This window comes from Fusarium solani (genome assembly GCF_023522795.1).
Source record: "Fusarium solani strain SB1 chromosome Unknown bctg00000008, whole genome shotgun sequence".
NCBI classification, from domain to species: domain Eukaryota; kingdom Fungi; phylum Ascomycota; class Sordariomycetes; order Hypocreales; family Nectriaceae; genus Fusarium; species Fusarium solani.
The window spans coordinates 1,715,085-1,726,991 of record NW_027072148.1 but is presented as its reverse complement, the minus strand read 5'-3'; the positions used below and the strand labels follow the sequence as shown (position 1 = coordinate 1,726,991).

At 53.8% G+C, this 11,907-nt stretch overlaps 3 protein-coding genes across 3 annotated transcripts; all 3 read right to left on the bottom strand.

Moving 5' to 3' along the window:
• Positions 1-331: 331 nt before the first annotated feature.
• Positions 332-2,054, bottom strand: MRS44_012598 (uncharacterized protein; the record flags this gene model as incomplete). The annotated part of the gene is made up of 4 exons (XM_046269426.2): positions 332-876; positions 930-1,561; positions 1,644-1,800; positions 1,928-2,054. The coding sequence occupies 4 exons, from the start codon at positions 2,052-2,054 to the stop codon at positions 332-334; spliced, it is 1,461 nt and encodes a 486-aa protein (XP_046132952.1).
• A 603-nt stretch (positions 2,055-2,657) lies between these two features.
• On the bottom strand, positions 2,658-4,399 carry MRS44_012597 (uncharacterized protein; the record flags this gene model as incomplete). The annotated part of the gene is made up of 4 exons (XM_065618853.1): positions 2,658-3,742; positions 3,791-3,951; positions 4,003-4,066; positions 4,147-4,399. The coding sequence occupies 4 exons, from the start codon at positions 4,397-4,399 to the stop codon at positions 2,658-2,660; spliced, it is 1,563 nt and encodes a 520-aa protein (XP_065474925.1).
• Positions 4,400-7,230: 2,831 nt separating this feature from the next.
• MRS44_012596 (uncharacterized protein) lies at positions 7,231-10,659 on the bottom strand (the record flags this gene model as incomplete). The annotated part of the gene is made up of 5 exons (XM_065618852.1): positions 7,231-7,491; positions 7,563-9,975; positions 10,026-10,038; positions 10,086-10,409; positions 10,524-10,659. The coding sequence occupies 5 exons, from the start codon at positions 10,657-10,659 to the stop codon at positions 7,231-7,233; spliced, it is 3,147 nt and encodes a 1,048-aa protein (XP_065474924.1).
• Positions 10,660-11,907: the final 1,248 nt, after the last annotated feature.

Sequence of the window (11,907 nt, the reverse complement as noted above, 5' to 3'; positions counted from 1 at the left end):
TGGGCACACACACACATACACAATCACACACTCACTCACACCGTCTGTCTCGGAGCTTTCTGCTTTGATCATCCTTTGTATTGATGGCCTTTCATCTACTCCAACCAGGATTTTCGAACCAAACGCCAAGTCCCCAGAACGACAAAACAGTTCAAACAAGAAACACTCCAGCAGCAAACACGGCAGACAGCATGGTACAGCTTTCAGACCGCCCCATATCAACAGCCCAGACCCTGCTTCTCGGGTATCAAGATCCGGATGAGGGTTCGGGTTCAGCTTCAGGCTCAGGCTCAGGTCCGTCCCCACGTCCAGGACCAGGGTCAGGATCCCTTTAATCGCTGTCATCATCCATCGCCTCGCCCTTGGCAGCCTTCTTAGCAGCCTTGGCCGCCTTCTTCTCCGCCTTTCGTCGTTTCCGCTCAGCCTTCTCCTCTGCCGTCTCGCCCTCGTGCTTCTTGCGCTTCTTGTCCTTGCTGTCCTCAGCAGCAGGCGACGAGGGAGCGGCCTCAGCCATGGGAGTATCCTCGCTCTCCTTAGCGGGAGTAGCAGGAGCGGCGGCGGCAGCAGCAGCAGTGGTGTCGTTGCCGCTGAAGTCCTTGTACTCAGAAGTCCACTTGGCGGGAGTGGCATCGTTGGGGCGGCCGAACTTGTCGAGCTTGCCGTCAGCCTTGAGCTTCTTCTTCTCAAGGGCAACAGGGCCGAGACCCCATCGGCGGGGGTACAGGTCGCGCTCCATAATGCATCGCTTGACCTTGGCAACGACACCGTGGTCGCAGGTCGACATCTCGACAGTGGACATCTGAGCAATACCCAGGGCAATGGCCTCACCCTTGGTGGTCATGAGGACGACCTCCTCGTGGTGCTCAATGGCAGCCTCTGTACACTTTATTAGTTTACTGATCCAGAAATGATTTCACGTGAACACTAACCGTATCGCAGGAGACCAGGAAGCATCAGCTTGGCACCGTAGCACACAGCGTTGACGGCGCTGTCCTTGACGACCAGACGCTTGTAGGAGGTCAGGAGAGTCTCAAGAGGCGAGATGACCTTGCGCAGGTACGACTCATCACGGGTGTTGTCCATCTGCCACTGAGCATCGAGAACGTCGTGGAGAGTGACCAGGCCCTTGGTCTCGTCCATGGCACCACTGCGAACACGTCGAAGCTCCTGCATGTGGCCGCCGACACCGAGAAGAAGACCCAGGTGGACGCAGAGGGTTCGGATATAGGTACCAGCCTCGCAGCTGACCCAGAAGACACCCAGGTGTCGGTCATTGTCGAACTCGATGAGCTTGCTCTCGTGGATGGTTCGGATACGGAGCTGACGCTTGACGGCAGAGATCAAGGGGGGACGCTGGAACAGCGCACCGGTGAGAGTCTCGAGAGCGCGGGCGAACTGAGCCTGGCCACCGGGCAGCTTGTCGTGGAGGCGGATGACAGCCACGTACTCCTTTCCAGCACCTTGTTGGGACTTGACGAGACGGGTGGCGCGGTCAACGCAGACAATCAGGCAGCCCGTGACCTTGGGATCGAGAGTACCACTGTGACCAGTCTTTTCACATCTGTTGCGCGCGACAGGTTAGCGAATGCTTCTGGAACGCGCATTGACGCGGGTGCTCCATCCGGAGAGAAAAGTTTGCGTACCGGAGAATGCGCTTGACCCAAGCGACAACCTCGTGGGAGGAAGGGTTAGAAGGCTTGTCGAGGTTGATGACACCAGAGCTGATGTACTGCTTGAGGTCGCGCTTCAGAGGCGAGCAGCCATTGGGGATCGGGGTGAAGTGACCAGTTCGCACAAGGACTGTTGAAGTTTTCAAACATCATGCGTTAGCGTTTTGAACGTCTTGCGAAGAAAAAAACAGGGAGCAATTGAAGCCCTCAGCGACAGCCAAGATGATGCTGAAGCTGAGAGTCACGAGGAGACTCACGCTTGTCGTAGTTCTTGAGCAGGAGCGGCCACGAGCTCGTGTCAAGAGCAGGCGTGGTGGCCTGGGGCTTGATGGTGTACTCATCCTCCTCCGACCCCTTCTTCACGACCGCGACTTCCTTGGACATGATGATTAGAGCAAATGACAATCAAAGATGTTGATTCCCTTTTTGTAGAATCTGTAGATGTACCGGGCCGAGCGCGGCAGGTGCTTCTTTCTTGACAGGAGGGAAAGAACGGAAGGGTGAAGTCGTTGGTCTCCTCGGTGTCTTGCCCGGTGTGGTGGTTGGAAGCTTCCAAATTTTTTTTCCTCTGGCTCGCTGGAGAAGAATGATTGTGTGGGGCCGGGAGGAAAGCGCGACCGGTGTGTGGCGGCAATTGAGCACTAGTCCGGATGAGGTCACCTTGGCTCCCAGCCACATGCATTAGCCACAGGTGAGCACGTGCAATACGCATTAGCCACGGTCACTAGCCACTTTTCTCCTTGAAGCCGAAGAAGAGGATTCAATCCATTCAAGTCACCAATCACCATCACCACCATGTTCACTGTCAATCTGGGAAGCTTCATCACGAGTTCATATCATTATATTCTTCAAGTCTGGGCTCTTCATCCCATAAATGTCCACATAGTGGTGGTATCCAGATCTTTCATCCCTCATTAACACACATTGGTATCTCCATCGCCAAACGCCAGGCTCATACACACAAAACAAAAAGACGCTTGATCATGTCTACCTATCGCTACCGTCTTGGTGCGGTGTGCGACCACTTCGCGGATCATCCTCATCATATGTGTGAGGGTCGTCCACGTTGCTGAGTCTTTCTGAAAAGGACCCCTTCCCTCGGCGATGTCCCCGGCTAGACTCTCCGTTCTGAGGGTACTCGGCCTGAGGCTGTCCGGGCTGGGGATACTCGGTTTGAGGGTACCCAGGTTGGGGGTATCCAGGCTGAGGATATCCAGTTTGGGTATATCCCGGATGAGTGTACTCGTGTTGATAGATTCCCATGGCTCCCTGTGGACTCTCCACAGAGGTCATCTCGTACTCCTCCTCTTGTTTACCCTTGCCCTTTGAGCCAGAGGTGTGGACAGAAGCTTCATCACCACCCATAGCAACACCAATGTGTGGGCTGCTTTGGTTCTGCTGCTGCTGATACATCCTTTGCTGCTCGTACATCTGTTGTTGTTGGTATAGTTGCTGTTGATACAGCTGTTGATGTTGAAACAATTGCTGCTGCTCATACAGTTGGTGTTGGTACATTTGTTGCTGGTACAGTTGCTGTTGCTGCTGCTCAGACAGCGGCAGATCTGGGATCGAAGAATTGGGGGCCATCACGGGCCAGTGAGCGAGCTTCAACTCTGTTGCGCTCACGGGGCTGCTGTACTGGGAGGCGAAAGGCGACACGTGCTGCTGGAACGGCTTCTCGGATCGAACGCTGATCGGCGACTCGTCCCAGCCTCTCAACGGCTTCTGGCTCATGGGGGTGTCGCGAGTGGTGCCAAACATGGGGGTAAGGCCTGGCCAAGACTTGCGCGGCTTGTTATTGAGCGTGTTGAGGAAGGCCCTTCTCCGTCTCCGGCCCCGCCAGATAATGGCGAAGCCGAGGATCATAAGGAGCACGGCAAATCCAGCAAAGGCGATTCCAACCTTGGCGTCGAGGGTCAAGGGCCCTTCGTTGAACCAGTCGGGGTCCACAGATTGCATGGGTGTCGGTTCCGTCACGTTGACATTGTCCTTTGAGAAGATGCTGCCTTCGGTAGACACAAGCGTGCCGGGAGAGGGTTGTTGTTCGCATCCAGCTTGGAGGACGGTAATGACTGTGAATGATTAGCTTTGAAGCAAGTGAATGAGAGCATGGTACGTACAATTGGCAAGGAAATGGTTGTCACCAGCCTGCAGACATTCCGTGCATCCATTGAAGTCGAGGGTATCATCCACGGGCCAGATATCGCAATACTCATATTTGTCGACCTTGGAAGAGAGATTCTTGTACACAATGGCATCATGGAAGGGTCCACAGGCTTTGCTATTGATATATTAGCGGATGCTCGAGTAATTAGGATGACAGGTCTCGTACGAGGTCATGCAGGGCGTGTTGATGACATCCTTATTATCGGGGGTTCCAAACAGACAGTAAGAGACTGCATAGCGGAGATTATCTGAATGCGCCGGCCTAGGTCAGTAATGTCGACAGCATGAGCAACAAAGTGCGACAACTCACATAGGTAGTACTGTTGATCTGTCTCATTATCAGAGGTGCGGTAGTCGCTCGTCTGCTCGCAAGCGAGGCACTGCTGAAACACAATGCCAGATCCGCTAGTGTAGTCGTCCTCATGGCAGACAATATCGTTGTTGGTCGTAGAGGAGAGCACGTTGCCGCACAGCGTCCCACAAGGCGAGTCGGAGGCGACGAGGAGCGAGGCGGCAGGGCTGAGCAGGCCGAGGCCTACTGCTAGTAGGCTGGAGCCACGCATCGTTATGAAAGAACGAGGTCAAGATGGTGGTCGCAGAAGGTTTGACAATCCGAAACAGGGCTCGGAGGCTGAAGAATAAAGAAGACGGAGCCCTACGGCGAGGACGGGTCCGCTGTGTTACATGCCCAGCTCAGGCGATAGGCAAGGCGATAGGTGGTGGGCGAGGTTTTACTTTGTGTAGGACGAAGTTGGGGGCCGAACGACGATCGGCGGGGGCTCTTATATCAACCCGATAGACCCTTCTTTCCTGCGCCTTTCTGCTCCGCAATGTCTGTGCAGACGCCCGTGTGTGTGATGTGACATATGCCGACAGGTCTGCAGTGAAGCAGGCGCTTCTTGTGCCTGGACCGGTGCCGCTCGGATGAGGCGATACTGGGGGAATCTGCTGTTGCAGCGCGGCTACAGGAACTCGGGGGGGCAAGAGTTCTTTTACTCCCGTTCGCAGCAGAGCTTGACTGAAAGGGGGGATCGTGTGATTGTGAATGATGCGAGTGATGAGTTCAAATGGCGCGGTGATGAGAAAGAAGCGGCCGTCGTCCACGACATGCCGTGATTGGGGGCGAGAGGGTTTTCCCAGCCTCCGCCTCTCTTGGCCCTCAAAACCCCAGTCGTCCAAGGTCAAGAATGAGTCCTCTCAAGTCCAGGATTGGCCGGGAGCGACGGACGCGGTGTGCTTCCTTCATCCAAGCCGGCACGGTCCAGAGCACGACCGAGGAGGGGAACCAGCCACTCACAGGAGCCATCACCGCTCACTGCAAGCCCCCCCTTGTCCTTTTCACACAAGCTCCGGCGGCTAGACACTCAATGATCGATCGCCCAGCCCTGTCCCGCCGGGGCCGACCCCTGTCTAGCGCCCTCTACCGGCTTTTTCCCTCCTCTGAAGGATTGAGTGAGGGTCCACACTCGAGAGACCTCAACTCGAGCATAGTGCAGCCAACAAGTGGTTGCAGAATGTATCTACCGCACGAAATATGCTCGAGTTTTCCCGGCGCTGGCCTCAATGAGACATTTGTGTCGTATGATACTTGGTCCGTATTTCCGAGAACCATACGATGTGACATAGTTTGTTTATTACCCAACAGCCACTGTGGTAATTGCCATAATGACTTGCCTGCCATAGGTCAGCAACTCTCCCACGTGAATCCCATTCTTCACCGTCCAATACCCATGGCAACGAAAGGACCTTTTACTCGCTTAGCCCTTGTTCACTATCGATAATAGTTCCTCGCCTGATCTATCATTGATGCACGTGAAAGCTACTTTGCCATTGCCAAATTGCGCCGCATTTCTAAATGCGGTCAAGGCACAAGAAATTCACAGCATTACACATCAAGGCGTATATCATACGTACTTGTTTGTTCGCCTGTCCTTGTTTACATACCCATTTCTCTCCACTACCAACAGACAGGCTTCCTCGTCAGTCACCGGATTGGTAGATAGATCCCGGCGGCGACCACGGCCAACACGGCCAACACGGCCAACACTCGGCCCCCAGGCCCACACCATTTCCGGAGGAGAGGTATCCGGGCTCCCTCCGTCAACACTCCGTACTTCCGTACTCCGCTTTGAACCACATTCCCCCAGCTCATTGAGCCACTCTGCCCGGTGCCATTGACGATGCAAATGAGGATTAGGTAGATTCTCTTTAGAATACGCAACTTTTGCCGCCCGTAAGAGTAGCTATCAGCCACGTTGTAATGGTTCTTCCTTCCTTTGCAAGTACATCATGATCTCAGAAGAATATTCAGTTCATCTCAAGCACCATGCTAGATGTGGGGAGTCTACCTTCACTTGAACCCATCCATATTCGCAACCAATCTTCATTAGATCCTTTGCGATTGTTTTCGTTTCAACAGTGTTATGGGATAGAGACAGGTGCTTGGCTTAGTGGTATGTAGATAATGGATATGACCTTTGAATCAAATTATCGTATCCTGGACCATTCGAGCTATGCGTCATGACTTGTCTAAGGTAGTGTTGATGCCAACAGAGCACTGGGAGCGTAGGCTTTGACACAACTTGTGTATTGGAATGAGCTTTCTTGTTGGAATTGTTGTCTGATCCTGCATGAGAGAAGGTTTGTTCGCTCTTTGAGTTTTACAGTATTGTGAGCGCTCGACTTGTGGTCCATGGATCCTAATTTTGTGCATCTCTAAACCTTAGCAATGACTCTATTACTCAACATCCGAAGTTTTATAGAATCACATATCTATTCTACGCAGCTTTAGATTATCCTATCAAATGCAAGAGTCCCCAGTCGCCCAGGGTCTGTGGGACCAATTTGTTAAAGTCTACCTGGACACAGCTGGAAGAGTCTTGGCGGGTGAACGAGAGAAGATCTTGGATCTCCCGAATCAGTTTGTTGAGGGGGTGGTGAGGATGGAGAAGGAGAAGCAGGTCAAGAAGAAGGCTATGGAGGGTTAATCCAAGTTTCGTTAATGTAATTTGATAAAGTTAAGCTGCGCAAATCTAGTGTAATTTCGTGTGTCATTATCTATCTACTACGTGTGCTGGCAAAACTCCAAGATCGCCGTCCAACTGGTATCAACAAATGAAATCCCAGACGGATCAGAGACATCTTCAGCGCCAAGATGCGACCCAAGATCCCTGTTTCCACCCGGGACATGCCATGATCGCTGTCATGATTGGTATCAGAACTGCCGACTTCTTGCGAGGGCAGCGAAATCAACGCTTGTCATGAATCTACCCATTTTCCAACCCAACATCCAAACGATCCCACATATCCTGCAGCCAGCAACAACAAAAAAGGACTGTGACGAAACAATTATGCAAAAACAAAGTTACGGACAATGGCAAGCATGCATCAGGTCTCATGAAACTCTGACAGGGTCTGCTTGGGCAACGCCGTTCAAGTGCCCGTTGGGGAAGTAGTCCACATCCGAGTCATCGGTCTTGAGGACCATGGCCTTGGGTGTGCTAGGGTTAAAATAAGCAGCAGGCGTCGCAGGCGATCGGCCTGGAGTCGAAAGCGTCTGCAGCGTCCCAGCAAGGGAGCCTGCATCGCTAGCCGCTGGTGTATCAGTCTTCGTAGACACCTGAAGAGTCTTCTCGGCGGCAGGCTTTCCCCAGTGCTGATGCCGGTTCCCATCAAATAATAGCTCTCGATGTTGTCTCCCAAGTCGGCGAGTTGCAAACGCTCGACCCGGGCGGCAAAGGCAGCAGAGTCTGACTTGCCCGAAGGCGATGTTGGAGAGAGTTTTGTAGGTAGCTGGAGATTATTGGCTGGGGCGCCGTAGTCACTATGCCGGGCAGCATTTGAAGATGACCGCCCATGAACAGGGCAACTCGGGGAAAGGATAGCTTCAACTCGCTCGAACTCGGCGGCCATCTCAGGGGACATGGCGGTTTGGGACGGCGTTCGTCCATGTCGACCAGACGAACTCTTTCTAGTTCGAGAGTTTCGATCTTTCGTGCGAGTTCTGCTATGCAACACTTGATTGCGAGTCGAATCACTTGACGAGGCACGTTCAGCAGGCGCAACGACTGGGCCATACATGGCGTTGGTTGGAGCGACCTTGGGCTCCGGAGCTCGGCCTCGACTTGTCCTGCGTTTGGTTTGCTGAGACGAGTCAGTGGCGACTGGTGTTCGGGACCGTTCGCCATTGACAGCATGGAGGACAGCGTTGATGTTGTTAAAAGACTGGCTCCGCGAGTGGTAACCTGGTCGCGAGGAAGACCGAGGTGGGTGCTGAACCTCATTCCAGAGAATGCTCGGGCTTACGGCAACGGGAATCATCTGATGCTCTTTTCGGTCGTGCTTAGCAGAATCAGGACGACTCCTGCTGCCGTTCCTCGACTTTGAAGCGTGAGACCGATCATTCATAGGAGTACGGTTCGCAGATCGTGATCGAAGTCTGCTCATCGATTCTGCGCGTCGAGAGATGCCCTCCAGGTGCTGTGTAATAGTTGTGCTAATCTCGCCAACTTCAAGACTCGATTCGGCTCTATCCCTCATTCCCGATCTGCTGGCATTTCGTGATTTGGGGGATGACGGCCTATCAAAGCTGTCGTCCGGCTTGGAGCTCGACTTCTTCACACCCTTAGACAACTCGGAAAATTCCGAGATGGCCGTCCTGTGGGTTCGGTTCGAGGAGGCGTTGGAGTGCGCATAGTGTGGGGTAGCAGTTTTCAGCTCGTTGGGACTAAGAGCCTTCTTGTTGGTTTCTTTGGCCGCCTTGGTAGCCAGAGTGGGGGTATCGTTTTTGATAATCTCTGGCCAGGGGAAAGGTTCTGGTTTCCTGCCAATCGCAGTACCAGGCGTCCATGCGGCTGAAAGTGGTGATCGAAGAGGAGTATCCGATGGCCTCCAGAATCGACGGGGCGATGTAGGAGACATGTCATCAAAGTTGAAAGAAGGCGTAACCCCATCATCTGGCCCGGCTACCGTCATATGGCCGTCATATATCCTCCTCTCCGACTGGAACGCATTTGACGGGTAACCGCTCAAGGGGTTTGCGCTATCGGGATACGGCGTGCTCTCCTCTGGCGGCCGCGGGTTGCTTCGCACAGTAGTTCCAGATGCATCTGAGAAGTTAGAGTTCAAAGATCGAACTGATCTTTCTGACCTTAGCGAAGCAGCGCTGATGGGAACGTCGGCCGGATACTGGTAGGGGAGGATAGGGGGCGATTCAGGAATGATAAGCCGAGGTCGAATAGACCGAACAGATCTCTCAGACTTCTCAGACTTGAGTGAGGCGGCACTCATAGGGTGATCCGGCGGGTATTGGTGAGGAAGAATCGGAGGTGATTCGGGAATGATAAGTCGAGGGCGAACGGCCATAGGAGTTGGACTCGGCGCAGACGGTGTAGGAATATTGATAGAGGCCGATGATGGAGAGCGAGCAGAGGTGGTGTTGACCAGATCGGGGACAGCAGAAGGAATCGTGATGGACGAGGGGATATGGCGCTTCTTCTGTGGCATCTTCTCTTCCTCCTTAGGGAGCGTGCATCGTGTTGATGAGGATGCTCGGCGCTGGAGCGTCTTCACCGAGTCCTGCGGGCTAGTCGCGCTGTTTCCCGCATCCTTCTCCTCTCCACTTGGTTTTGTACTGCCGGAAGACGAAGGTTGGTTGTCGTCGTTGGATTTGGAGTTGTTGCCGCGGTTGTCGTTGTCGGTTCGCTTCAACTTTCCAGGTGCCTCCATACCCGAACCACCAGCATCTGGACGATAGACGAGTTTCGCGTACGGTGAGTTACTCGTGTCTACAACCAACAGCTCTTTTTCTCCTCGTCCCAGGAGACCGTAAACCTTGACCTCGCCCTCGTGAATGCCGATAACCGCACTAGTGCCGGCATACATAGCCTCGTCCTCGTTGCCGGAACGGTTGCAAAAGACAATAATAATCTCGTCCTCATTGTCAGAGCGAATGAGAGGTTCCAGTCGAGTAACCCAGTAGGTCAAAGTTTCCATGTCGGGTTCGTTTGGCATGCGAGTAAACAGGCGGGGTTCTTCTCGGGTCATCCAAGCCATGGAGATGATGACCAGGTTGGACTCCACTTCCAGGACATGGAAGGCGAACTCGAATGCATGCCATGGTGCCTCGAATTTATACGGGCTATTAACGGTTAGCAAGCAGTCAAAGTGATGGTAAGGAGAAGAACAAACTTGATATCCATGCCTATAGATGGTTAGTAACAAAATCAAAATAACATGGGAAATACTCACAGATACCGATGCTAGTGCGTCCGAGCCCAGGAATGAAGCCATCATAGAACCCCTTCCCTTCTAGCGCCCACGTCTCATCGGTGTAATACAGGAACGACTTTCGGTAGTTGGCAATGGTCTCTCCCTCTCCGTTGACAACGATCAGCGAGTTGTAGTACTCGGGGCCGGTGGGCCACTTGGGCGAGACGTCGACCTTTTCCGGGTACCCAACGGTGACGGTGCAGTTGTACTTGAGCGCGATGGTCCTAGCCCAGAGAGAGGTGATGCCGGAGCCGGAGGGTTCGAGAAACGGTGTGATGTCTTGTAATGACTTGAAGTTGTACCCTTGGATGGTGTTAGTATACGCACGCGACTGGTAACTTTCTGGGGGCAAGGGGAACATGTTGAGGCAGCCTCGTCCGCTCGCCAGACATGATCCCCTCCGTAAACAAAAATTACCAGAGAAAGCCAGCTCGGGGAGGACAAGGAGATCCAAGCCTTCGGGGTTCGCGCGCGACAAGACGGCATCGGCGCGGTTCAGGTTGTTATCGACGTCTCCCACCTGGGGCGCAAACTGCAGACACCCAATCCTCATGTTGGCGATACGATACCGAGAGACTGGTTGAACCCCGCAACAGCCACACACGACGGTCTTCCCTACCAAGCAACGCCTGAAATGCCCACACCCGGAGCCGTAATGAGCTCAGCGGGCGATGCACCTGAGAAAGGATTAACGGAGACAGTCACCGAGAAGGAGAAGCCGTAGACAAACATGTAAAAACACGACAGCCAAGAGAGCAGAACAAAGAACGATGAAAGAAACAATCGTAGGAGCGCTTAATTTAGCGCACACGACGAGGGCGCGCGCCGGTATATCAGGTAGGATTTGGGGGCTGGAAGGGTCCGAGGGGGGGGCCCTCTTTGACAAGACCGTTGACGCAGTACAGTACGTAGAGTGCTCGCGACGCCTTATCAACCCGACTAAACCACATTAGCACCCGTCCAAGCCGCCTAGCTTACCCTTGGGCTGCTGGGTGACGCTTGGGGATGGGAGATTGGCGCTTGATGGATGGGGTTGTGAGCTGATCTTGGCGAAGGATCTCGCTCTACAGTGCCGTCGTCCCTCCTCTCCTCCACACACAGACACCCATACACGCCCTCCATACCTCACTCTGAAGTTCCAAGAGAGGCTTCCAGCCCGAATGATCGGTCGAGGTCCACTAGAGGGATAGGTCCTTGCTGCAGTCGGTTCTGCACAGCGCCCGCTGCTGGTCCCCCCCCCCCGGTCCCAGCGACCGGGTGCATGTGCCAGTGCGAGCAGCCCAATTGACAGTGGGCGTTAAGCGCTGAGGAACCCCGCGACCAGGGCCCGGGTCTGACCCTCCCGCATTTCCCGAACGCGCTATTCCTATTTCAATCGTTGATGTAGATCCTGGCTCCTTTGATTGGCCACGGTACGTGGAGCCAAGGGCCAATTACAGGGATCCCGAACCAACATGTGGTGATCTCCAAGAGATGCGGGCGGACAATAGGACTACTCTAGGTCGCTCGGCCAGTCACAGGTTCAACACGGATGCATAGTGGCTGCATATGTCGAGATTTTTTACCTTTGCCCTGTGTGAAAGGAATGGAAGGGACAAAGTGATATCTCTCCCGAGAGGACCATTCTGTCTCGTTCCTGACCGCAACACCACCTTGGCGAAAGTCATCCGCTTCCCAAGGCTGCACAGAGTCTCCGTTCCTGCACATGAAACGCCTCAACACCAGCCACCCAAGCTTTTTGTGCATCACGACTCTTGCCCAAAGTCCATTTTAAGAAGAAGAATGCCCTTGGCATGTTATT